This window comes from Cyanistes caeruleus, chromosome 2, assembly GCF_971803275.1.
Source record: "Cyanistes caeruleus chromosome 2, bCyaCae1.hap1.1, whole genome shotgun sequence".
NCBI classification, from domain to species: Eukaryota; Metazoa; Chordata; class Aves; order Passeriformes; family Paridae; genus Cyanistes; species Cyanistes caeruleus.
This window is the reverse complement of record NC_141702.1, coordinates 1,877,089-1,904,546: the sequence shown is the minus strand read 5'-3', so window position 1 is coordinate 1,904,546 and position 27,458 is coordinate 1,877,089. Positions and strand designations below refer to the sequence as shown.

General features: G+C 46.4%; 2 protein-coding genes across 9 annotated transcripts in view; one reads left to right on the top strand and one right to left on the bottom strand.

Moving 5' to 3' along the window:
• The window catches only part of NCOA1 (nuclear receptor coactivator 1), an 87,101-nt gene extending 61,200 nt beyond the window's left edge, over positions 1-25,901 (top strand). For 3 of the 5 annotated variants that reach the window (XM_086875412.1, XM_086875408.1, XM_086875413.1), the window contains 7 exons: positions 2,549-2,947; positions 3,165-3,281; positions 9,210-9,576; positions 10,617-10,749; positions 16,652-16,832; positions 20,239-20,328; positions 25,614-25,901. In XM_086875412.1, the coding sequence (XP_086731538.1) occupies positions 2,549-2,947; positions 3,165-3,281; positions 9,210-9,576; positions 10,617-10,749; positions 16,652-16,832; positions 20,239-20,328; positions 25,614-25,781 (1,455 nt within the window). In that variant the 3' untranslated portion in view covers positions 25,782-25,901. Of the gene's footprint in view, positions 1-2,548; positions 2,948-3,164; positions 3,282-9,209; positions 9,577-10,616; positions 10,750-16,651; positions 16,833-20,238; positions 20,329-25,405; positions 25,466-25,613 lie in introns of all 5 variants that reach the window. The other 2 variants (XM_086875410.1, XM_086875409.1) reach the window with 1 other exon arrangement.
• Positions 25,610-27,458, bottom strand: part of PTRHD1 (peptidyl-tRNA hydrolase domain containing 1) — an 8,400-nt gene continuing 6,551 nt past the window's right edge. For 2 of the 4 annotated variants that reach the window (XR_015282631.1, XM_023924167.2), the window contains exon 3: positions 25,610-25,769. The gene's annotated coding sequence lies outside the window, so the exon portion shown is untranslated. The remainder of the gene's footprint in view (positions 25,770-27,458) is intronic. The other 2 variants (XR_015282632.1, XM_023924168.2) reach the window with 1 other exon arrangement.

Here is a 27,458-nt window from a genome sequence, read left to right as displayed (position 1 = left end):
AATAAATGGGAAATAAATGGTGGGAAGAAATGGGAAAAATCAGGGAAAAAAGGTGAAAAAAAAATGGGAAAAATGGGGGAAAAAATGGGAAAAATGGGGAAAATACTGGAAAAAATGGGGAAGAAAAAGAGGAAAAAATGCAGGGAAATAAATGGGAAATAAATGGGAAATAAATGGGGGAAAACAGGGGAAAAAATGGGAAAAAAGGGCGGAAAAATAGGGAAAAAATTAAGAAAAACAGGGGGAAAATAAGGGGAAAAAATGAGAAAAAAATGGGAAGAAAAGAGGGGAAAAAAGTGAAAGAAAGAGGAAAAAACCCAGGGAAATAAAAGGGGAAAAAGGGGGAAAAAATGGAAAAAAAGAGGGAAAAAAAGAGGAAGAAAACAGGGAAATAAAGGAGGAAAGTGGGAAATAAATAGGAAAAAATACGGGAAAAATGGGAAAAAAATGGGGGGAAAATTGAGAAAAACAGGGGGAAAAAATGGGAAAAAAGAGAGGAAAAAAGGGAAAGAAAAGAGGAAAAGGTCCAGGGAAATAAAGGGGGGAAAATGGGAAATAAATGGGAAAAATTGGGGGAAAAAATGGGAAAAATCAGGGAAAAAATAGAGGGAAAATCAGGGAAAAAATGGGGAAAAAACAAGGAAAAAATGAGGGGAAAATAAGAAAAAAAATGAGGGGAAAATAGGAAAAAATGGGAAAAAAAGGGGAAAGAGAGGAAAGAAAAGGGGGAAAATAATTGCGAAAAAGTGGGAAAAAAAGTAGCAAAAATGGAGGAAAAAACCGAGAAAAAAATGGGGGAAAAATGGGAGAAATTGGGAAAAAAAATGGTGGGAAGAATTGGGAAAAAATGGGGAAAAATGGGAGAAATCAGGGAAAAAAATGGGGATTTCAAAGAGATTCTGGGATCCCAAGGAATTTTGGGATCCCAAGGAATTTTGGGATCCCAAGGAATTTTGGGATGGGATCCAAAGAGATTTTGGGATTTCCCAGAGATTTTTGGGATCCAAAGGGATTTTGGGATGGGGTTTCAAAAAAATTTTGGGATCTGAAGGAATTTTGGGATGGGATCCAATGGGATTTGGGGATCCAAAGGGATTTTGGGATGAAATTTCGAAGGAATTTCGGGATCTGAAGGAATTTTGGGATGGGATTTCAAAGAGATTCTGGGATCCCAAGGGATTTTGGGATCCCAAGGAATTTTGGGATGGGATCTGAAAGGATTTTGGGATTTCCCAGAGATTTTTGGGATCCAAGGAAATTTTGGGATGGGATTTCAAAGAGAATTTGGGATTTCAAAGAGATTTTTGGATCCCAAGGAATTTCGGGATCCGAAGGAATTTTGAGATGGGATTTCAAAGGAATTCTGGGATCCAAAGGAATTCTGGGATCCAAAGGGATTTTGGGATGGGATTTCAAAGGAATTTTGGGATTTCAAAGGAATTTTGGGATGGGATTTCAAACAGATTTTGGGATCCCAAGGAATTTTGGGATGGGATCCAAAGGGATTTTGGGATTTCCCAGAGATTTTTGGGATCCAAGGAAATTTTGGGATGAGATTTCACAGAGAATTGGGGATTTCACCGAGATTTTTGGGATCCCAAGGAATTTCGGGATCCAAAGGAATTTTGAGATGGGGTTTCAAAGGAATTCTGGGATCCAAAGGGATTTTGGGATCCAAAGGGATTTTGGGATGGGATCCAAAGGGATTTTGGGATGAAATTTCGAAGGAATTCTGGGATCTGAAGGAATTTTGAGATGGGATTTCAAAAAGATTTTGGGATTCAAAGAGATTTTGGGATGGGGTTTCAAAGAGATTCTGGGATCCCAAGGAATTCTGGGATGGGATCCAAAGGGATTTTGGGATCCAAAGGAACTTTGGGATCCAAAGAGATTCTGGGATCAGGAGGAAATTTTGGGATGGGATTTCAAAGGGATTTTGGGATCCAAAGGGATTTTGGGATCCGAAGGAATTTTGGGATGGGATCCAAAGAGATTTTGGGATTCCCCAGAGAGTTTTGGCATCCAAAGGGATTTTGGGATGGGGTTTCAAAGGAAATCTGGGATCCGAAGGAATTTTGGGATGGGATCCAATGGGATTTGGGGTTCCCAAGGAATTTGGGGATCCAAAGGAATTTTGAGATGAAATTTCGAAGGAATTCTGGGATCTGAAGGAATTTTGAGATGGGATTTCAAAAAGATTTTGGGATTCAAAGAGATTTTGGGATGGGATTTCAAAGGGATTCTGGGATCCCAAGGAATTTTGGGATCTGAAAGGATTTTGGGATGGGATCCAATGGGATTTTGGGATCCAAAGGAATTTTAAGATGAGATTTCAAATTAATTTTGGGATGTCAAGGAATTTTGGGATGGGATCCAAAGGAATTTTGGGATCCCAAGGAATTTGGGGATGGGATTTTGGAGATCTTTTGGGATGGGATCTAAAGACATTTTGGGAATTTCGGGGGCTTTTGGACCCTGAGGTATTTTGGGATCCGAGGCCGGGATTTTCGGGAATTCCGGGATCTCATTCCCAACTTTTTCCCGGCAGGGCGGCGGCCTGGAAGCGCTGACGGAGCGATTCCAACCCCACCAATCCACGCCCTCCCCGCTGCTCCTGGAGCAAAAACCGGGAATGTTCTCCCAAACTTTTCCACCTTCCTCATCTTCCTCCTCCTCCTCCTCCTCCTCCTCCTCCTCGGCCTCTCCCAGCGCCAACATCGCCGGGAATTTCCCGGGAATGCTCCGGCAGAAAGCGCTGCCCTTCGCATCCGTCGCCGTCCCTCCTCCTCCTCCTCTTCCTCCTCCTCCTCCTCCTCCTCCTCCCGCCCGTGGAACATTCCCCAATAATTCCATGGGAATTCCGGCCCGGCAGCCGCTGAGCCGCCCTCCCAGCGCTCCCAACCAGCTCCGCCTGCAGCTCCAGCAGCGCCTGCAGGGCCAGCAACAGGTAAACAAAACAAAATTCCTCCCAAAAAAAAAATTCCCAAAAAATTCCCAAAAAAATTCCCAAAAAATTCCAAAAAAATTCCAAAAAAATTCCAAAAAAATTCCCAAAAAATTCCCAAAAAAATTCCCCAAAAAAATCCCGGAAAAAAAAAATAAAATAGTCCTGTTTTTGTGGTTTTTTGGGGGGGTTTTGACGGGAATTTGGGATTTTCCTCCAGCTGATCCATCAGAACCGTCAGGCTCTCCTCAACCAGTTCGGATCTCCAGTGGGGATCAACATGAGGCCGGGGATGCAGCAGCAGCAGCAGCAGCAGCAGCAGCAGCTGGCGCCGCAGGTAAAGCGGGATTCGGGATGGAATTCCGGGCGGGAAAAATCTGGGATGGAGATTCCCAGCTCCTCTGAGTAAAAGGGAATTCCTGGGAAATTTTTCCTGATTTTTTCCTGATTTTTTTCCCATTTTTTTCTGATTTTTCCTTATTTTTTGGGTGGTTTTTCCATGATTTTCCAGCTTTTTTTCCTCCTTAATGGGAGAAAATTCCCAGGCTTTTTCCTGGTCTTTTCCATTTTTTTCTTGGTTTTTTTCTCATTTTTACCTGATTTTTTTCCTGGTTTTTGGGTGGTTTTTCCCTCATTTTCCGACTTTTTTTTCTCCTTAATGGGACAGAATTTCTGGGATTTTTTCTGATTTTTTTCCCATTTTTTTCTGATTTTTCCCCATTTTTTGGGTGTTTTTTCCATGATTTTCCAGCTTTATTTCTCCTTAATGGGAGAGAGTTCCTTTTTGTTTTTCTGGGTTTTTTCCACATTTTTCCTGATTTTTTTCCCATTTTTTTCTGATTTTTCCTTATTTTTTGGGTGTTTTTTCCGTGATTTTCCAGCTTTATTTCTCCTCAATGGGAGAGAATTCCCAGGTTTTTTTCCTGAATTTTTGAGATGTTTTTTCCATGATTTTCTGGGGTTTTTTCTCCTTGATTGGAGAGAATTTTTGGGTTTTTTTCTGATTTTTTTCCCCTTTTTTTTGGGATGCAGCAGCAGCAGCAGCAGCTGGCGCCGCAGGTAAAGCGGGATTCGGGATGGAATTCCGGGTGGGAAAAATCCGGGATGGAGATTGCCAGCTCCTCTGAATAAAAGGGAATTCCTGGGAAATTTTTTTCTGATTTTTTTCCCATTTTTTTCTGATTTTTCCCTATTTTTTGGGGTGTTTTTTCCGTGATTTTCCAGCTTTTTTTCCTCCTTAATGGGAGGGAATTTCTAGAATTTTTTTCTGATTTTTTTCTGATTTTTTTCCCATTTTTTTCTAATTTTTCCCTATTTTTTGGGTCGTTTTTCCATGATTTTCCAGCTTTTTTTTCTCCTTAATGGGAGAGAATTCTTGGGTTTTTTCCTGATTTTTTTCCCATTTTTTTCTGATTTTTCCCTATTTTTTGGGTGTTTTTTCCATGATTTTCCAGCTTTATTTCTCCTCAATGGGAGAGAATTCCCAGGTTTTTTTCCTGAATTTTTGAAGTGTTTTTTCCATGATTTTCTGGGGTTTTTGCCCTCCTTGATGAGAGAGAGTTCTAGGGTTTTTTCCTGATTTTTTTCCCATTTTTTTCTGATTTTTTTCCTGTTTTTTGGGTGTTTTTTCCCTGATTTTCCAGCTTTTTTTTCCTCCTTAATGGGAGAAAATCCCCAGGCTTTTTCCTGGTCTTTTCCATTTTTTTCCTGGTTTTTTTCCGCTTTTTTCCCCATTTTTTTCGTGATTTTTCTCTGTTTTTTGGGTGTTTTTTTCCTAAATTTCCGGCTTTTTTTTTCTCCTTAATGGGAGAGAATTTCTGGGATTTTTTCTGATTTTTTTCCCATTTTTTTCTGATTTTTCCCTATTTTTTGGGTGTTTTTTCTGATATTTTCCAGCTTTATTTCTCCTTAATGGGAGAGAGTTACTTTTTTTTTTTCTGGGTTTTTTCCACATTTTTTCTGATTTTTTTCCCATTTTTTTCTGATTTTTTTCTGATTTTTTTCCTGGTTTTTGGGTGGTTTTTCCCTCATTTTCCAGGTTTTTTTTCTCCTTAATGGGACAGAATTTCTGGGATTTTTTCTGATTTTTTTCCCATTTTTTTCTGATTTTTCCCCATTTTTTGGGTGTTTTTTCCATGATTTTCTAGCTGTATTTCTCCTCGATGGGAGAGAGTTCCTTTTGTTTTTCTGGGTTTTTTCCACATTTTTTCCTGATTTTTTTCCCATTTTTTTCTGATTTTTCCCTATTTTTTGGGTGGTTTTTCCATGATTTTCCAGCTTTTTTTCCTCCTTAATGGGAGAGAATTCCCAGGTTTTTTTCCTGAATTTTTGAAGTGTTTTTTCCATGATTTTCTGGGGTTTTTTCTCCTTGATTGGAGAGAATTTTGGGGTTTTTTTCTGGTTTTTTTCCCATTTTTTTCTGATTTTTCCCTATTTTTTGGGTGTTTTTTCCCTGATTTTTCAGATTTTTTTCCTCTTTAAAGGGAGAGAATTTCTGGGTTTTTTTCTGCTTTTTTTGTGTTTTTTTTCTCATTTTTTCCTGATTTTTTTCTGGTTTTCTTGGGTGTTTTTTCCCTGATTTTCCATCTTTTTTCCCTCCTTGATGAGAGAGAATTCTTGGTTTTTTTCCTGTTTTTTTCTCATTTTTTCCTGATTTTTTCCCTATTTTTTGGGTGGTTTTTCCATGATTTTCCAACTTTTTCTCCTCCTTAATAAGAGACAATTCCCAGGTTCTTTTATGTTTATTTTCCCTTTTTTCCTCATTTTTTCCTGATTTTTTTTCCTGTTTTTTAGGCACTTTTCCCATTATTTTCCAGCTTTTTTCCCTCCTTGATGAGAGAGAATTCCCAGGTTTTTCCTGATTTTTTTCCTGGTTTTTTGGGTGATTTTTCCATGATTTTTTGGCTTTTTTTTTTCTCCTAAATGGGAGAAAATTCCTCGTTTTTTCCTGTTTTTTCCCATTTTTTCCTGATTTTTTTCCATTTTTTTGGGTGTTTTTTCCGTGATTTTCCAGCTTTTTTTCCTCCTTTATGGGACAGAATTCCCAGGTTTTTTTCCTGATTTTTTTCTCATTTTTTCCTGATTTTTTTCCTGGTTTTTTGGGTGGTTTTTCCCTGATTTTCCAGCTTTTTTTCCTTCCTTGATGAGAGACAATTCCCAGGTTTTTTTATGTTTATTTTCCCTTTTTTCCTGATTTTTTCCTGATTTTTTCCTGGTTTTTTGGGTGATTTTTCCATGATTTTTTGGCTTTTTTTTTTCTCCTTAATGAGAGAAAATTCCTCATTTTTTTCCTGTTTTTCCCCATTTTTCCCCGATTTTTTCCCATTTTTTTGGGGTGTTTTTTCCATGATTTTCCAGCTTTTTTTCCTCCTTCATGGGAGAGAATTCCCAGATTTTTTCCTGATTTTTTTCCCATTTTTTCCTGATTTTTCCCATTTTTTTGGGCAGCTTTTCCATGATTTTCCAGCTCTTTTTCCCCATTAACATCCCAAAATTCCTGGTTTATTTTCCTGGATTTTTGAGGCGGTTTTTCCATGATTTTCCTGTGATTTTTTCCTCATTAAAGGGACAAAATTCCCAGTTTTTTCCAAGATTTTTCCATGATTTTCCAGCTCTTTTTTCCTCTTAACAGGAGAAAATTCCTGAATTTTTTTGGGGTGATTTTCCCTGGATTTTCCAATTTTTTTCCTTCTTAATGGAACAGAATTCCCATTTTTTCCTGTTTTTTTCCTGTTTTTTCCCTGTTTTTCCCTGTTTTTTTGGGATTCTTTTCCATGATTTTTCCAGCTCTTTTTCCTTTTTAACGGGAGCCAATTCCTGATTTTTTTCCCGATTTTTTCCCCCTTTTTTCTCATTTTTTTCCTGGATTTTTTGGGTGTTTTTTCCTTAATTTTCCCATTTTCTTTCCTTTTTAGCAGGAGAAAATTCCAGTTTTTTGGGGGATTTTATTCCATGATTTTCCAGCTCTTTTTCCTGATTTTTTCCCCTTTTTTCTGATTTTTTTCCTGGATTTTTAGGGTGATTTTTCCATGATTTTCCAGCTTTTTCTGATTTTTTTTCCTGGTTTATTCCCTGTTTTTTGGGATTTTTTTCCATGATTTTCCAGCTCTTTTTTCCTCTTAACAGGAGAAAATTCCTGGATTTTTTTCGGGTGATTTTTCCTGGATTTTCCAATTTTTTCCCTTCTTAATGGAACAGAATTCCCATTTTTTTCCTGTTTTTTCCTGTTTTTTCCCTGTTTTTTTGGGATTCTTTTCCATGGTTTTTCCAGCTCTTTTTCCTGATTTTTTTCCCCTTTTTTCTCATTTTTTTCCTGGATTTTTTGGGTGTTTTTTTCCTTAATTTTCCCATTTTCTTTCCTTTTTAGCAGGAGAAAATTCCAGGTTTTTTGGGATTTTATTCCATGATTTTCCAGCTCTTTTTCCTGATTTTTTTTCCCTTTTTTCTCATTTTTTCCCTGGATTTTTTGGGATGGTTTTTCCATGATTTTCCAGCTTTTCCTGATTTTTTTTCCTGGTTTATTCCCTGTTTTTTGGGATTCTTTTCCATGATTTTCCAGCTCTTTTTTCCTTTTAACAGGAGAAAATTCCTGGATTTTTTCCCAGGATTTTTTTGGGGTGATTTTTCCTTTTTCCAGCTCTTTTTCCTCCTCAACTGGAAAAAAATTCCTGATTTTTTTTTTTTCCTGGAATTTTTTAAGGATGATTTTCCCAGAATTTTCCATTTCCCAGGATGAGATTTCCAGGAGAAAATTCCTGGGATTTTTTTTTTCCATAATTTTTCCTCCTGTTTAATTCACAAATCCTTCATTTTTTTTTTTTTAGGGAATATTCAGGAATTCAGGTGGGAAAATCCTTGGGAATGAGAAATCCTTTAAAAACCAGGAGGGGATTGAGGAAAATCGGGAATTCCAAAGGAATTCCGAGGATTTTATTCCCATTTTTTTGGGGATTTTTTTTTTAATATCTCGGAGCGGGAAGGGCGGAATTCCGGGATTTTCAATCCCGGTGAATTTCCAGAGAATTCCAGGGAAAAAAGAGCTGGAAAAAGTCATGGAATGGGATTTTTATCCCAAAAAAAAGGAGAAAATTCCAGGATTTTGAGCTCGGGATCTTCCAATGAGGATCCCATAAAAAACTGGTGGGAAAATTTTTGGGATGGGATTTTTTTCCCCCAAAAAAAGAGAAAATTCCAGGGTTTTGAGCTCGGGTTTATCCCAATGAGGAACAGGAATGAGATTCCATGGAAAAAGAGCTGGAAAAAGTCATGGAATGGGATTTTTTTCCCAAAAAAAGGAGAAAATTCTGGGATTCTGAGCCCAGGATCTTCCCAATGAGGATCCCATAAAAAACTGGCGGGAAAATTTTTGGGATGGGATTTTTTCCCCCCCAAAAAAAGTGGAATTCCAGGATTTTGAGCTCAGGATCAGCCCAGTGACAGCTCCAGGGAATTCCATGGAAAAAAGAGCTGGGAAAAGTCATGGAATGGGATTTTTTTTCCCAAAAAAAGGAGAAAATTCTGGGATTTTGAGCTTGGGATTATCCCAATGAGGATCCCATAAAAAACTGGTGGGAAAATTTTTGGGATGGGATTTTTTCCCAAAAAAAGGAGAAAATTCCGGGATTTTGAGCTCAGGTTTATCCCAATGAGGAACAGGAATGAGATTCCATGGAAAAAGAGCTGGGAAATTTTTGGGATGGGATTTTTTCCCCCCAAAAAAGGAGAAAATTCCAGGATTTCGATCTTGGGATCAATCCTGATGAATTTCCAGGGAATTCCATGGAAAAAAGAGCTGGAAAAAGTCATGGAATGGGATTTTTATCCCCAAAAAAGGAGAAAATTCCGGGATTTTGAGCTCGGGTTTATCCCAATGAGGAACAGGAATGAGATTCCATGGAAAAAAGAGCTGGAAAAAGTCATGGAATGGGATTTTATTCCAAAAAAAGGAGAAAATTCCGGGATTTTGAGTTTGGGATTATCCCAATGAGGAACAGGAATGAGATTCCATGGAAAAAGAGCTGGGAAAAGTCACGGAATGGGATTTGATCCCCAAAAAAAGAACAGAATTCCGCGTGCCGACAACACCGCCAACAATCCCCCAATAAAAAAAAAACCCCAAAAACCCCAAAAATTCCCAATTTCCCTTCAGCACCAATTCCCAAAATTCCCAAAATTCCCAGGGAGGGTTTTGAGGGATGATTTTTTTTTTTGGGAGGGGTGGAATAGATCCGGGATAATCCGGGAATTTCCCGTTCCCCTTTCGCAGCCCCCGCTGAACGCTCAGATGTTGGCGCAGCGTCAACGCGAGCTCTACAGCCAACAGCACCGGCAGCGACAGCTGATGCAGCAACGCGCCCTCCTCATGCGCCAGCAGAATTTCGGGAATTCCGCCGCCGGAATTGCCATGGGAAACGCCAGGTTGGCTCAAGGCCCGCCCCAGCAGTTCCCGTATCCCCCCGGTTACGGTACGAGCGCCGGGAACGGCGGCGGATCCGGCTTTTGCGGAGAGGCGGCGGCGCTGGGGAATCGCGGATCGCTGGGGAGTCGCGGGATGATGGGAGCGCAGTTCGGAGCCGGAGCCGGGATGGGCCCGGCGGGGATCCAGCAGAGTTTGTTTCAATATTCGGGATCAGGTACGGGAATTTTGGGGGTTTTGGGAGGGTGGGAATGGGAAATGTGGGATTTGGGGAGGGATTTATGGGATGGGAGGGGTTTGGGGTGGAATTCCCGGTAAAATCCCCGGGAATATCCAAGGAAAAGCCGGAGCAGGCTGGGAATGGGATTGGAAATCCGTGGATCCCATCCCGAGGAATTCTGGGATTCTGGGATCCATCCCGAGGGATTTTTATGGAATTTGGGAATGGGAATCCAGGGATTTTCTGGGATGGGATGAGCCGGAACTCGGTGGGAACCCCTCGGAATCCCGAATTCCCGATCCAGGCTCCGTCCGTGACCTGAATCCCGGTTTTTTTTATGGGAAGAGCGATTTTCCTGCCCGGATTCCCGGCCCTGCTCCCGCTCCGGGATCCCTGGGGTGAATCCAGGCAAAAATCCAGGGAAAAGCCTTGCCCTGGGATGGGGAATTCGGGTTCCGGAGGGAGGAATTCCCTGGAAAAGCCGGGGATGGGGATTCCTGGGAATGTGGGGCAGCAAATCCCGGGATTTGGGGATTCCTCGGGGCCGGAATTCCCAGAGAATCCCTGGGATTGTCCAAGGAAAAGCCGGATCGGGCTGGGAATGGGATGGGATTGGGAATTTGTGGATCCCATCCCAAGGAATTCCGGGATCCAGGAGGCTCTGGATCCATCCCGGGGGGTTTTTATGGAATTCTGGGATAGGGAGACCCTTCCTGGAGTCCCCAATTCCCAGGGAATTCCCAAAATCCCTTCCTGGAGAAGAATCGGGATGAGAGAGCCGGGAATGGATGGAATTCCATGGGAAAAAGGGGAGAAATTTGGGATTTTGGAAGAATTCCCAGAATTCCTGGAGAATCCCTGAGATCACCCAAGAAAAAACCCGGAACACCCCGGAATCATCGGGACAGGGACACAACTCCCTGAATCCCTTCCCAAAACTCCAAAAATCCTGGGAACGGAGAGGAGGGGAGGGGAAAAAAAAAAAAAACGCCGGGAATTTTGCGGATCCGTCGGTAATTCCGTGCCGGAATTCCCAGGGATGGCGCAGCAGAGCGACGGCGCCTTCGCGCCCGCCCTGAGCCCCGGCAGCCCCCTGATGTCACCGCAGCTGCCGCCGGCGCCGCCCGCGCCCGGATACCAATCGCCGGAAGTGAAATCGTGGAATAACGGGTGAGGAACGGCGGGAAACGGAGACGGGGAGCGGCCGTGGGAAAGGGAATTTGGGATTGTCCGTGGGAAAGGGAATTTTGGGATTCTCCATTGGGATTATCCATTGGGATTATCCATGGGATTATCCATTGGAATTATCCGTTGGGATTATCTTTGGGAAAGGGAATTTGGGATTATCCATGGGATTATCCATTGGGATTATCCATCGGGATTATCAGTGGGAAAGGGAATTTGGGATTATCCGTGGGAAAGGGAATTTGGGATTAACCACGGGAAAGGGAATTTGGGATCATCCATTGGGGTTATCTTTGGGAAAGGGAATTTGGGATTGTCCGTGGGAAAGGGAATTTGGGATTATCCATTGGGATTATCCATTGGGATTATCCATGGGAATAACCCCATGGGATTATCCATTGGGATTATCCATGGGATTATCCATTGGAATTATTCACTGGAATAACACCAGGGGATTATCCATGGGAGTCAGCCTTTGGGATTATCCATGGGATTATCCTTGGGAAAGGGAATTTGGGGTTATCCATTGGAATAAAACCATGGGATTATCCGTGGGATGGTTCATTTGGGTTATCCCTTGGAATTATGCCTTGGAATTACCCATTGGAATTATTCATTGGAATTATCCACTGGAATAACACCAGGGGATTATCCATGGGAGTCAGCCTTTGGGATTACACATGGGATTATCCTTGGGAAACAGGCTTTGGAATTATCCATTGGGATTATCCATTGGAATAACGCTATGGGATCATCCATGGGATTATCCACTGGAATAACCCCATGGGATTATCCATGGGAGTCAGCCTTTGGGATTATCCATTGAGATTATCCATTGGGATTATCCATTGGGATTATCCATGGGAAATAGTTTTTGGGATTATCCATTGGAATTATCCATTGGAATAACGCCATGGCATTATCCATGGGAGTCAGCCTTTGGGATTATCCATGGGATTATCCACTGGAATAACCCCATGGGATCATCCATGGGATTATCCATGGGAGTCAGCCTTTGGGATTATCCATTGGGATTATCCATTGGGATTATCCATGGGAAATAGTTTTTGGGATTATCCATTGGGATTATCCATTGGAATAACGCCATGGCATTATCCTTGGGAGTCAGCCTTTGGGATTACACATGGGATTATCCATGGGATTATCCTTGGGAATGAGGCTTTGGAATTATCCATTGGAATTATCCGTTGGGATTATTCATGGAAGTCAGCCTTTGGAATTATCCATGGGAATCAGTTTTTGGGATTATCTATGGAATTATCCATTGGAATAACGCCATGAAATTATCCATGGGATGGTTTGTTGGAATTACCCATTGGAATTATCCTTGGGAAACAGCCTTTGGAATTATCCATGGGATTATCCATTGGGATTATCCATGGGAAATAGTTTTTGGGAATATCCATTGGAATTATCCATGGGATTATCCATTGGAATGACCCCATGGGATTATTCACTATCAGCCATTGGAATGAGCCATTGGAATGAGGCATTGGGATTGTCCATTGGAATAATCCATGGGATTATCCTTGGGAATGAGGCTTTGGGATTATCCACTGGAATAATCCCTTGGGATTATCCATGGGATTATCCTTGGGAATGAGTCTTTGGAATTATCCATGGGAGTCAGCCTTTGGAATTACCAGTGGGATTATCCATGGGATTATCCTTGGGAATGAGGCTTTGGGATTATCCATTGGAATAACCCCATGGGATGGTTCATTGGGATTATCCCTTGGAATTGTCCATTGGGATTATCCCTTGGAATAACACCAGGGGATTATCCATGGGAATCAGCCTTTGGGATTACCCATGGGATTATCCATGGGAAACAGCGTTTGGGATTGTCCATTGGGATTATCCATTGGAATAACGCCATGGGATTATCCATGGGATTATCCATTGGAATAACGCCATGGGATTATCCATGGGATTATCCATTGGAATTATCCGTTGGAATTATTCACTGCAATAACCCCATGGGATTATCCATGGGAGTCAGCCTTAGGAATTATCCGTGGGATTATCCTTGTGAAAGGGAATTTGGGATTATCCATTGGGATTATCCATGGGATTATCCATTGGAATTATCCATTGGAATAACGCCATTGGAATAACGCCATGGGATTATCCATGGGAGTCAGCCTTTGGGATTATCCATGGGATTATGCTTGGGAAAGGGAATTTGGGATCATCCATTAGGATTATCCATGGGATTATCTTTGGGAAAGGGAATTTAGGGTTATCCATTGGAATAAAACCATGGGATTATCCGTGGGATGGTTCATTTGGGTTATCCCTTGGAATTATGCCTTGGAATTACCCATTGGAATTATTCATTGGGATTATCCCTTGGAATAACACCAGGGGATTATCCATGGGAGTCAGCCTTTGGGATTACACATGGGATTATTCTTGGGAAACAGGCTTTGGAATTATCCATTGGGATTATCCATTGGAATCAGCCTTTGGAATTATCTTTGGGATTATCCATTGGAATAACCCCATGGGATTATCCATGGGATTATCCACTGGAATAACCCCATGGGATTATCCATGGGATTATCCACTGGAATAACACCATGGGATCATCCATGGGATTATCCATGGGAGTCAGCCTTTGGGATTATCCATTGGGATTATCCATTGGGATTATCCATGGGAAATAGTTTTTGGGATTATCCATGGGATTATCCATTGGAATAACGCCATGGGATTATCCATGGGAGTCAGCCTTTGGGATTAACTGTGGGATTATCCATGGGATTATCCATGGGAAAGGGAATTTGGGGTTTTCCATTGGAATAACACCATAGGATTATCCTTGGGAGTCAGTCTTTGGAATTATCCATTGGAATTATCCGTTGGGATTATTCATGGAAGTCAGCCTTTGGAATTATCCATGGGAATCAGTCTTTGGGATTATCTATGGAATTATCCATTGGAATAACGCCATGAAATTATCCATGGGATGGTTTGTTGGAATTATCCATTGGAATTATCCTTGGGAAACAGCCTTTGGAATTATCCATGGGATTATCCATTGGGATTATCCATGGGAAATAGTTTTTGGGATTATCCATTGGAATTATCCATGGGATTATCCATTGGAATGACCCCATGGGATTATTCACTATCAGCCATTGGAATGAGCCATTGGAATGAAGCATTGGGATTGCCCACTGGAATAATCCATGGGATTATCCATGGGAGTCAGCCTTTGGGATTACCCATTGGAATAATCCCTTGGGATTATCCATGGGATTATCCTTGGGAATGAGTCTTTGGAATTATCCATGGGAGTCAGCCTTTGGAATTACCAGTGGGATTATCCATGGGATTATCCTTGGGAATGAGGCTTTGGAATTACCCATGGGAGTCAGCCTTTGGAATTACCAGTGGGATTATCCATGGGATTATCCTTGGGAATGAGGCTTTGGGATTATCCATTGGAATAACCCCATGGGATGGTTCATTGGGATTATCCCTTGGAATTGTCCATTGGGATTATCCCTTGGAATAACGCCAGGAGATTATCCATGGGAGTCAGCCTTTGGGATTATCCATGGGATTATCCATGGGAAACAGCGTTTGGGATCATCCATTGGGATTATCCATTGGAATTATCCATTGGAATTATCCATTGGGATTATCTTTGGGAAAGGGAATTTGGGATTGTCCGTGGGAAAGGGAATTTGGGATTATCCATGGGATTATCCATTGGGATTATCCGTTGGGATTATCAGTGGGAAAGGGAATTTGGGATTATCCATTGGGATTATCCATGGGATTATCAGTGGGAAAGGGAATTTGGGATTATCCATTGGGATTATCCATGGGATTATCTTTGGGAAAGGGAATTTGGGATTATCCATTGGAATTATCTGTTGGAATTATTCACTGGAATAACACCAGGGGATTATCCATGGGAGTCAGCCTTTGGGATTATCCATGGGATTATCCTTGGGAAAGGGAATTTGGGATTATCCATTGGAATTATGCATGGCATTATCCTTGGGAATGAGGCTTTGGGATTATCCATTGGAATAACCCCATGGGATTATCCATGGGATTATCCATAGGAAACAGCCTTTGGGATTATCTATGGGATTATCCATGGGAAAGGGAATTTGGAATTATCCATTGAAATAACCCCTTGGGATTATCCATGGGATGGTTCACTGGGATTATCCATTGGAATTATCCATGGAAATAATCCCTTGGGATTATCCATGGGATTATCCATGGGAGTCAGCCTTTGGGATTATCCATTGGGATTATCCACTGGAATAACACCATGGGATTATCCATGGGAGTCAGCCTTTGGAATTAATTAACTGTGGGATTATCCATGGGATTATCCATTGGAATGAGCCATTGGGATGAGCCGTTGGGATTATCCATGGGAATGAGACACTGGGAATATCCACTGGAATAATCCTCTAGCATTATCTATGGGAAATGGCCTTTGGGGTTATCCTTTGGGATTATCCATTGGGATAACCCCACAGGATTATCCATTGGAATGAGCTCCTGGGATTATCCATGGGATGGCTCCATGGGATTATCCATGGGATGGCTCATTGGGATTATCCATTGGGATGAGTCTTTGGGATTATCCATGGGAGTCAGCCGTGGGAATCCATGGGAATTATTCATGGGAATTATCCATGGGAATGATCCATGGGAATGATCCATGGGAATGATCCATGGGAATGATCCATTGGAATGATCCATTGGAATTATCCATTGGAATTATCCATTGGAATGATCCATGGGAATGATCCATGGGAATTATCCATTGGAATGATCCATGGGAATGATCCATTGGAATGATCCATTGGAATGATCCATTGGAATTATCCATTGGAATTATCCATGGGAATGATCCATTGGAATTATCCATTGGAATGATCCATGGGAATGATCCATGGGAATGATCCATTGGAATTATCCATTGGAATTATCCATTGGAATGATTCATTGGAATGATCCATGGGATGATCCATTGGAATTATCCATTGGAATGATTCATTGGAATGATCCATGGGATGATCCATTGGAATGATCCATCGGAATCACCCTTTGGAATCGGCTCCTGCCCATGGGATGGGGCTGTGGATCCCTGGGAAGAGGGAATGGGATCAGGAATGGGATCGGGAATGGGATCAGGAGTGGGATCAGGAATGGGATCAGGAATGGGATCAGGAATGGGATCGGGAGTGGGATCGGGAATGGGATCGGGAATGGGATCGGGAATGGGATCAGGAATGGGATCAGGAATGGGATCGGGAATGAAGTCAGGAATGGGATCAGGAATGGGATCGGGAGTGGGATCAGGAATGGGATCGGGAATGGGATCAGGAGTGGGCGGGTACAGGACGGGAGCAGCTCCAGGGAAACTTAGGGTGGGATTTTGGGAAGGAATTCCCGGCTGGGCTGGAATTCCCAGAGAATCCCTGGGAGTGTCCAAGGAAAGGTCGGAGTGAGATGGGAACGGGTTGGGAATGGGATCCCATCCCGAGGAATTCCGGGATTCTGGGATCCAGGAGGCTCAGGATCCATCCCGAGGGATTTTTATGGAATTCTGGGATAGGGAGACCCTTCCTGGAGTCCCCAATTCCCAGAGAATTCCCAAAATTCCTTCCCTTGGGATGGGGCTGGATCCAACCCCAGGCTGGGAATGGAGACAATTCCCTGTCAAAACAGGAAGAAATTTGGGAAGGAATTCCCAAAAAAACCCCCAAGACCAACAGAATTTCCCCTCTCCAACCTCCACAGATCCGGAACCGCTGGGAATTCCGGGAATTCTGGGGTTGTTTTTTTTTCTCTGACTCTTTTCCCGTTTTTTTCCCCGGTTTTCCAGGGTGTTCGGGCAGGCTCCGGCGGCTCCGGCGGCTCCGGCGGGGATGTACAACAACATGAGCATCACCGTGTCCATGGGCGGCTCCGGCGGCTCCGGCGCCGTTCCCGGCATGGCAGCCATGGCCGGCGGAATTCCCATGAATTCCATGATTCCCGGGATGAATTCCATGTGCTCCGAGCAGGTGGGAGGGGATGGAGAGGGCGGAGATTTGGGAGGTGGGAATTGGGGAGGGGGATGGGAATGGGATGGGAATGGGATGGGAATGGATTCAGGAATGGATTCAGGAATGGAATGGGAATGGGACTGGGAATAGAATCAGGAATGGGACCGGGAATGGGATCGGGAATAGAATCAGGAATGGGATCGGGAATGGGATGGGAATGGGATGGAAATGGGATCAGGAATGGGATGGGAATGGGATGGGAACGGGATTGGGAACGGGATGGAAATGGGATCAGGTATAGGATCAGGAATGGAATCTGGAACAGGATCGGGAATGGGATCAGGAATTCGGCCAGGAATGGGATCAGGAATGGGATCAGGAATGGGATTAAGAATAGGATCAGGAATGGGATAAAGAATAGGATCAGGAATGGGGTCAGGAATGGGATCGGGAATGGGATGGGGAATGGGATCAGGAACGAAATCCGGAATGGAATCTGGAATGGGATCAGGAATGGGATCAGGAATTGGGCCAGGAATGGGATTGGGAATGGGATTGGGAATAGGATCGGGAATGGGATCAGGAACAGGAATGGGAATGGGATTGGGAATGGGATCAGGAACAGGAATGGGAATGGGATGAGGAATAGGATCAGGAATGGAATCTGGAACAGGGTCAGGAATGGGATCAGGAGTGGGATTGGGAATGGGATCAGGAACGAAACCCAGAATGGAATCGGGAATGGGATCAGGAATGGGGCCACGGATCACTGGGGAGATGGGAATGGGATCAGGAATGGGATCAGGAATGGGATCAGGAATGGGATCAGGAATGGGATCGGGAATAGCAATGCGAATGGGATCGGGAATGGGATCGGGAATCGGATCAGGAGTGGGATCAGGAATGGGATTAGAAATGGGATCAGGAATAGGAATGGGAATGGGATCAGGAATGGGATCAGGAATGGGATCAGGAATAGGAATGGGAATGGGATCAGGAATGGGATCAGGAGTAGGATCGGGAATGGGATCAGGAGTGGGATCAGGAATGGGATCAGGAATGAGATAGGTAATGGGGCCACGGATCACTGGGGAGATGGGAATGGGGAATGGGAGCAGGAATGGGACTGGGAATGGGATCAGGAATGAGACCAGGAATGGAATCAGGAATAAGATCAGGAGTGGGATTAGAAATGGGATCAGGAGTGGGATCAGGAACGGGATCCAGAATGGGATCAGGAATGGGGCCACGGATCACTGGGGAAATGGGAATGGGGAATGGGACCAGGAATGAGATCAAGAATGGGATCAGGAATGGGAGCGGGAATGGGACCAGGAATGAGATCAAGAATGGGATCAGGAATGGGAGCGGGAATGGGATTGAGAATGACAGAGAATGGGATCAGGAATAGGACCAGGAATGACCCAGGGAATGGGATCAGGAATGGGATTGGGAACGGGACCGGGAATGGCACAGGGAATGGGATCGGGAATGACCCAGGGAATGGGATCAGGAATGGGATTGGGAATGGGATTGGGAATGACACAGGGAATGAGAACAGGAATGGGATCGGGAATGGGATTGGGAATGACAGAGAATGGGATCAGGAATAGGACCGAGAATGGCACAGGGAATGGGATCAGGAATGGGATTGGGAACAGGATTGGGAATGACACAGGGAATGGGATTGGGAATGGGACCGGGAATGACCCAGGGAATGGGATGGGGAATGACCCAGGGAATGGGATCGGGAATGAGATTGGGAATGACCCAGGGAATGGGATCAGGAATGGGATTGGGAATGAGATTGGGAATGACCCAGGGAATGGGATCAGGAATGGGATTGGGAATGAGATTGGGAATGACCCAGGGAATGGGATCAGGAATGACCCAGGGAACAGGATTGGGAATGACCCAGGGAATGGGATCAGGGAATGGGATTGGGAACAGGATCGGGAATGACCCAGGGAATGGGATCAGGGAATGGGATCGGGAACAGGATTGGGAATGACCCAGGGAATGGGATCAGGGAATGGGATTGGGAACAGGATCGGGAATGACCCAGGGAATGGGATCAGGGAATGGGATCGGGAACAGGATCGGGAATGACCCAGGGAATGGGATCAGGGAATGGGATTGGGAACAGGATCGGGAATGACCCAGGGAATGGGATCAGGGAATGGGATCGGGAACAGGATCGGGAATGACCCAGGGAATGGGATCGGGAATGACCCAGGGAATGGTGGATTCAGGGCAGGAACAGCTCCAGAACGGGGAAGGAGAGCAGGAAAAAGCCGGAACTCTCCATTCCCAAATCCCAGCAGAGCTCACTCCGGAACCACCGGAATTGCGGCTGGAATGGGATTGGGAATGGGATGGGGAATGGGATCAGGAATGGGATGGGGAATGGGATGGGGAATGGGATTGGGAACAGGAATGGGATTGGGAATGGGATCGGGAATGGGATCGGGAATGGGGCCATGGATCCCTGGGAATGGCATCAGAAATGGCATCAGAAATGGGATGGGGAATGGGAGCAGATTGGGACCAGCTCCACACAATCAGGAGATTCCCGAAGTTCCCCATCCCCAAATCTCCGGAGCCGCTCCGGAGCCTCCGGAATCGCGGCTGGAATGGGATGGGGAATGGGATCAGGAATGGGATTGGGAATGGGAATTGGGAATTGGGAATGGGATCGGGAACAGGAATGGGATTGGGAATGAGATCAGGAACAGGACCATGGATCCCTGGGATCGGGAATGGGGCCATGGATCCCTGGGATTGGGAATTGGGAATGGGATGGGGAACGGGAGCAGATTGGGACCAGCTCCACACAGTCAGGAGACCCCCAGAGTTCCCCATCCCCAAATCCCGGCCGGAGCCGCTCCGGAGCCTCCGGAATGGCGGCTGGAAAGGGATCGGGAATGGGGCTGTGGATCCCTGGGAATGGGATTGGGAACAGGAATGGGATTGGGAATGAGATCAGGAACAGGACCATGGATCCCTGGGATCAGGAATGGGGCCATGGATCCCTGGGATTGGGATCAGGAATGGGATGGGGAATGGGAGCAGAGCGGGAACAGCTCCATACAAACAGGAGACCCCCAGAGTTCCCCATCCCCAAATCCCGGCCGGAGCCGCTCCGGAGCCTCCGGAATCGCGGCTGGAATGGGATCAGGAATGGGATTGGGAATGGGATTGGGAATGGGATTGGGAATGGGATGGGGAATGGGATCAGGAACAGGAATGGGATCAGGAATAGGATCACGGATCCCTGGGATTGGGAATGGGATGGGGAATGGGAGCAGAGCGGGACCAGCTCCACACAAACAGGAGACCCCCAGAGTTCCCCATCCCCAAATCCCGGCCGGAGCCGCTCCGGATCTCCGGAACGGCGGCTGAGCGCGGCCGTTGCTCCCGGCAGGTCCCGGACGCGGCGCTGAGACCTCCAGGGCTCTTCTGTAACCAGCTGGGCTCCGGGGAGCTGCTCAAGGCCGAGCCCGACGGCGCCCAGGTCAGTTGGTGCTCCTCAAAGCTCCGGGAAGCTCCGGAGAGCCGCGACCTTCCCAAAAAAACCTCGGCACGTTCCTGGGGATGATCCAGGGTGGGTCAGGCAGGAGAGCGAGGTTGGGGTGAAGGAACCACGGTGGTGACACCCATGGGTGACACCTGCGGGGATGGAGACACCAGGGTCACACCAGTGGTGGGTGACACCTGCAGGGATGGAGACACCAGGGTCACACCAGTGGTGGGTGACACCCATGGGTGACACCCATGGGATGGAGACACCAGGGTCACACCAGTGGTGGGTGACACCCATGGGTGACACCCATGGGATGGAGACACCAGGGTCACACCAGTGGTGGGTGACACCCATGGGGTGGAGGAACCAAGGTCACACCAGTGGTGGGTGACACCCATTGGGTGACACCTTCAGGATTGGAGCCACTGAGGTCACACCGGTGTTTGGTGACACCCATTGGGTGACACCTCTTGGGTTGGAGCCACCAACGTCCTGCAGGAGTTGGGTGATGCCCATTGGTTGGAAGCCACCAAGGCAAGGTCCCACTGGAGTTGGGTGGCACCCATGGGGTGACACCTTTGGGGTTGAAGCCACCAAGGTCACACCAGAGTTTGGTGACACCCATTGGGTGACACCTCTTGGGTTGGAGCCACCAATGTCTATCTAAAGTTGGGTGACACCCATTGGGTGACACCTCTTGGGCCCGAAGAGGCCATGGTCACACCAGTGGTGGCTGACACCCGTGGGGTTGTAGCCAACCAAGGTCCCACCAGTGGTGGGTGACACCCATTGGGTGACACCTCTTAGGTTAGAGCCACCAAGGTCCATCTAGAGTTGGGTGACACCCATTGGTGACACCCATTGGGTTGGAAGCCACCAAGGCAAGGTCACACCGGTGTTTGGTGACACCCATTGGGTGACACCTCTTGGGTTGAAGTCACCAAGGTCACACAGGAGTTGGGTGACACCCATTGGTGACACCCATTGGGTTGAAGTTATCAAGGCAGGGTCACACCAGTGTTGGGTGACACCCATGGGGTGACACCTTTGGGTGGGTGACTCTCATGGGGTGACACCCATTGGTTGGAAGCCATCAAGGCAAGGTCCCACTAGAGTTGGGTGGCACCCATGGGGTGACACCTTTGGGGTTGAAGCCACCAAGGCAAGGTCACACCCATGGTGGGTGACACCCATTGGTTGGAAGCCACCAAGGCAAGGTCCCACTGGAGTTGGGTGACACCCATTGGGTGACACCCTTGGGGATGAAGCCACCAAGGTCCCACTGGAGTTGGGTGACACCCATTGGGTGACACCTCTTGGGTTTGAAGCTGCCATGGTCCCACCAGCCTTGGGGACACCCACCGGGGTTAGAGCCACCAGCTTTGGGTGACAGCTCCTGGGTTTGAAGCCACCAAGGTCTCAGCGGGGTTGGGTGACACTGAGGTCACCCTGGTGCCACCAACGTTGGGTGACACCCATTGGGTGACACTCCTGGGTTTGAAGCCGCCATGGTCTCAGCAGGGTTGGGTGACACCTGATGGGGTTAAGGTCACTTTGGTGCCACCAGTGTTGGGTGACACCCATGGGTTGTTGCCACCAAGGTCCCACCACTGGTGGGTGACACCCGTTGGGTGACACCTCTTGGGTTTGAAGCCACCAGGGTCTCAGGGTTGGGTGACACTGAGGTCACCCTGGTGCCACCAGCGTTGGGTGACACCCATTGGGTGACCCTCTTGGGTTTGAAGCCACCAAGACCCCTCCGGAGCTGGGTGATGACCAAGCCTTGGGGTTGAAGCCACCAGAGTTGGGTGACAATGAACCCTTGGGGGTGGAGCCACCAAGGTGCCACCGGTGTTGGGTGACACCCATTGGGTGACACCTTTGGCCTGAAGCCATCGTGGCCCTCCCAGTGTTGGGGACACCCATGAGGTGACACCCATTAGGATTGAAGCCGCCAAGGTCCCACCAGAGCTGGGTGACACCCATTGGGTGACACCTCTTGGGGTTGAAGCCACCATGGTGCCATCGGTGTTGGGTGACACCCATTAGGGTTGATGTCACCAAGGTCCCACCGGTGTTGGGTGACACCCATTGGGTGACACTGCTTGGGTTGAAGCCACTGAGGTCTCACCAGTGTTGGGTGACACCCATTGGGGTTGATGTCACCAAGGTCCCACCGGTGTTGGGTGACACCCATTGGGGTTGATGTCACCAAGGTCCCACCGGTGTTGGGTGACACCCATTGGGGTTGATGTCACCAAGGTCCCACTGGTGTTGGGTGACACCCATTGGGGTTGATGTCACCAAGGTCCCACCGGTGTTGGGTGACACCCATTGGGTGACACCTTTGGTCTGGAGCCACCACGGTGCCACCAAATCCAGCCCCGCAGCCCCGGAGTGCCGCATCCACCGGGAGACCGAAATCCGGGATGGCTCCAGCTCCACCCACCCCCGTCCCACGCGTTCCTCAAAGCCCCTGAGATGCCTCCAAACCCCATCCCAGTTTCTTCAGAGCCGATTTTCCACCAGAATCCCAGGTTTTTTTCCTGGATCAGCGCCTGGCACCCACCAGGAACTTTCCCATCTGTGAAAATCCAGGATGGCTCCAGCTCCACCCCATTCCTCAAAGCCCCTGAGATGCCTCCAAACCCCATCCAAACTTCATTTGGAGCCGTTTTTCTGCTGTAATCCCATTTTTTTTTCCTGGATCAACATCTCCAATCCGTCAGGAACCTCCCAATCCATGAAAATCCGGGATGGCTCCAGCTCCACCCACCCCACGTCCAACCTGCTCCTCAAACCCCTTGAGATGCCTCCAAACCCCATCCCAGCTCCGTTGGGAGCCGTTTTTCCATCGTTATCCCAATTTTTTTTCCTGGATCAGTGCCTGACATCCACCAGGAGCCTCCCAATCCATGAAAATCCGGGATGGCTCCAGCTCCGCCCACCCCACGTCCCACCCTGCTCCTCAAAGCCCTTGAGATTCCTCCAAACCCCATCCAAACTCCATCCTGAGCTGTTTTTCCGCCATAATCCCAAATTTTTTCCTGGATCAACACCTGGCATCCACCAGGAGCCTCCTAATCCATAAAATTCCAGGATGGCTCCAGCTCCACCCACCCCACGTCCCACCCTGCTCCTCAAACCCCCTGAGATGCCTCCAAACCCAATCCCAGATTTCTTCAGAGCCGTTTTTCCACCATAATCCCAAATTCTTTTTCCTGGATCAACACCTGACATCCACCAGGAGCCTCCCAATGCACAAAAATCTGGGATGGCTCCAGCTCCACCCCATTCCTCCAACCCCTTGAGATGCCTCCAAACCCCATCCAAACTCCATCCTGAGCCGTTTTTCCGCTGTAATCCCAAATTTTTTTCCTGGATCAGCGCCCGGCACCCACCAGGAGCCTCCCAATGCACAAAAATCCGGGATGGCTCCAGCTCCACCCACCCCACGTCCCACCCCATTCCTCAAACCCCTTGAGATGCCTCCAAACCCCATCCAAACTCCATCCTGAGCCGTTGCTCCACTGTAATCCCAGATTTTTTTCCTGGATCAGTGCCTGACATCCACCAGGAGCCTCCCAATGCACAAAACTCCAGGATGGCTCCAGCTCCACCCCATTCCTCCAACCCCTTGAGATGCCTCCAAACCCCATCCAAACTCCATCCTGAGCCGTTGCTCCACTGTAATCCCAGATTTTTTTCCTGGATCAACACCTGACATCCACCAGGAGCCTCCCAATGCACAAAAATCTGGGATGGCTCCAGCTCCACCCCATTCCTCCAACCCCTCGAGATGCCTCCAAACCCCATCCAAACTTCATTTGGAGCCGTTTTTCTGCTGTAATCCCATTTTTTTTTCCTGGATCAACATCTCCAATCCGTCACGAGCCTCTCAATCCATGAAAATCCAGGATGGCTCCAGCTCCACCCACCCCACGTCCATCCCTGCTCCTCAAATCCTTGAGATGCCTCCACACCCCATCCAAACTCCATCCTGAGCCGTTTTTCCGCTGTAATCCCAAATTTTTTCCTGGATCAACACCTGACATCCACCAGGAACCTCCCAATCCATGAAAATCCGGGATGGCTCCAGCTCCACCCACCCCATGTCCCACCCTGCTCCTCAAACCCCCTGAGATGCCTCCAAACCCAATCCCAGATTTCTTCAGAGCCGTTTTTCCACCATAATCCCAGATTTTTTTCCTGGATCAACACCTGACATCCACCAGGAGCCTCCCAATCCATGAAACTCCAGGATGGCTCCACCTCCACCCCATTCCTCCAACCCCTTGAGATGCCTCCAAACCCCATCCCAGCTCCGTCAGGAGCCGTTTTTCCATCGTTATCCCAAATTTTTTTCCTGGATCAACACCTGACATCCACCAGGAGCCTCCCAATGCACAAAACTCCAGGATGGCTCCAGCTCCACCAACCCCATGTCCTACCCTGCTCCTCAAAGCCCTTGAGATGCCTCCAGACCCCATCCCAGCTCTGTCAGGAGCCGTTTTTCCATCGTTATCCCAATTTTTTTTCCTGGATCAGCGCCTGACATCCACCAGGAACCTCCCAATGCACAAAAATCCGGGATGGCTGCAGCTCCACCCCTTTCCTCAAACCCCTTGAGATGCCTCCAGACCCAATCTCAGATTTCTTCAGAGCCGTTTTTCCACCATAATCCCAGATTTTTTTCCTGGATCAACACCTGACATCCACCAGGAGCCTCCCAATGCACAAAAATCCGGGATGGCTGCAGCTCCACCCACCCCATGTCCCACCCTGCTCCTCAAACCCCCTGAGATGCCTCCAAACCCAATCCCAGATTTGTTCAGAGCCGTTTTTCTACCATAATCTCAGATTTTTTCCTGGATCAGCGCCCAGCACCCACCAGGAGCCTCCCAATCCATGAAACTCCAGGATGGCTCCACCTCCACCCCATTCCTCAAACCCCCTGAGATGCCTCCAAACCCCATCCCAGCTCCGTCTGGAGCCGTTTTTCCGCCGTTATCCCGAATTAATTTTTTTTCCCGGAGCCGACTGAGCCGCAGCGCTTTTCTTTTTGTAGGACGTGAAGACCGAAGAATTCTTCTCTGGGCTGGCTCCAGACTAGAGGAGAAGTTCTCTAGTGAGTTTCCCGCTTCACGTAGTTCCCAGATCCCGCTTCCGCCCCTTCCCCGGATCCGCTAAATCCCGTTTTTTTTTTTTTGTTTTTTCTTTTTTTTTGTTTTTTTTTTCTTGTTTTTCCTTTTTTTTTTTTTGGGAATTCCTCCCAGGTTCAGCAGGTCCAGGTGTTCGCCGACGTCCAGTGCACGGTGAATTTGGTGGGAGATCCCTACCTCAACCCGCCGGCTCCGTTGGCCAATCCCAAAAATCCCGCTCCGCCTCCGCCGCCGCCGCCGGGACAAGGGAAGAGCCTCCTGCAGCAGCTGCTGACGGAATAAAACCCCCGGGAAAACGTCAGGAATTCCCCAAAAAAAATGAAAATAAAATATAAATAAATTTACGAAACTCGGGAAGATGGACACGAAACGAAACGAAACAGAGAAAATTATTATATAGGATCTATTTTTATGGGAATTTTGATATCCAGCCCCGCCCCCGCCGCCGCCGCCGCCGGAACTTTCGGAACGCCAATGGAAAACGGGGGATCCGCGGGGTTTTTTGGGAAGAGGGGGGGATGGGGGTTTGCACAGAGGGTTTTTCCCTGGTTTTTGGGGGGTTTTGGGCCTTTTTCCCTCCCTTTTTGCCAAGATTTTTCCCATTTTTCCTCCTTTTTTTTCCCATTTTCCCAATTTTCCCTTTTCCTTTTCCTCCTTGTCTCTTTTCCCCTTTTTCCTTCTCTTTTCCCATTTTCTTCCTTTTTCCCTCCTTTTTTCCCATTTTTCTTCCTTTTTCCCTCCTTTTTCCCATTTTTCCCTCTTTTCCTCCTTTTTCCCTTTTTTTCCCTTTTTCCTCTTTTCCCTCTTTTTCCTCTTTTCCTCTTTTTCTCCTCTTTTCCCATTTTTCCTCCTTTTCCTCCATCCTCTTTTTCCCATTTTCCCTTTTCCTCCTTTTTTCCCATTCCCCCTTTTCTTTCCTTCTTCTCTTTTCCCCTTCTTCCTTCTCTTTTCCCATTTCTCCTTCTCTTTTCCCATTTTTCTTCATTTTTCCTCTTCTTTTCCCCTTTTTCCTCCTTTTCCTCCTTTTTCCCATTTTCCTCCTTCTCCCTATTTTTCCTCTTTTCCATTTCCCCTTTTTCCTCCTCTTTTTCCCAGTTTTCCTCCTCTTTTCCTTTTTCCCACTTTTTCCCTTTTCCTCCTCTTTTTTCCCATTTTTCCTCCTTTTCCCTTTCCTCCTTCTCTCTCTTTTCCCATTTTTTCCTTCTCTTTTCCCATTTTTCTCCTCTCTTTTCCTTCTCTTTTCCCATTTTTCTCCCTTTTTCCTCCTTTTTCCCCATTTTTCTCCCTTTTCCCTCCTTTTTTCCCATTTTTCTTCCTTTTTCCCTCTTTTTTTTCCCATTTTTCTTCCTTTTTTCCCATTTTTTCCTCCTTTCCTATTTTTCCTCTTTTCCATTTTCTTTTCCCCTTTTTTCTCCTCTTTTCCCATTTTCCCCTTTTCCATTTTCCTTTTTCTTTTCCCCTTTTTCCTCTTTTCCCATTTTTCCTTTTTTCCTTTTTTTCCCCACTCTTTTCCTTCTTTTCCCAGTTTTCCTCTTCCTTTTTCCCCTTTCTTCTCCTTTTCCTTCCATTTTCCCTCATTTCCTTCTTTTTTCCTTTTTTCCTCCTTTTTTCCCTTTTCCTTTTTCCCTCTTCCTCCTTTTCCCCATTTTCTCTCCCTTTTTTCCTCTTTTTTCCCCATTTTTTCCCCTTTTTTCCTCTTTTTTCCCCATTTTTTCCCCTTTTTTCCATTTTTTTCCCCATTTTCTCCCCTTTTTTCCCCATTTTCTCCCCTTTTTCCCTTTTTTTCCCCATTTTCTCCCCTTTTTTCCCCATTTTTCCTCCATTTCCTTCATTTTCCTCCTTTTCCACAACATTTTTCCCCATTTTCCTCTTTTTTATCTCATTTTTCACTCTGTCCCCCACTTCCTCTTCCTCTTCCTTCCACTTCCTCCTTTTCCTTCTTTTTCCCCCTTTTTCCTC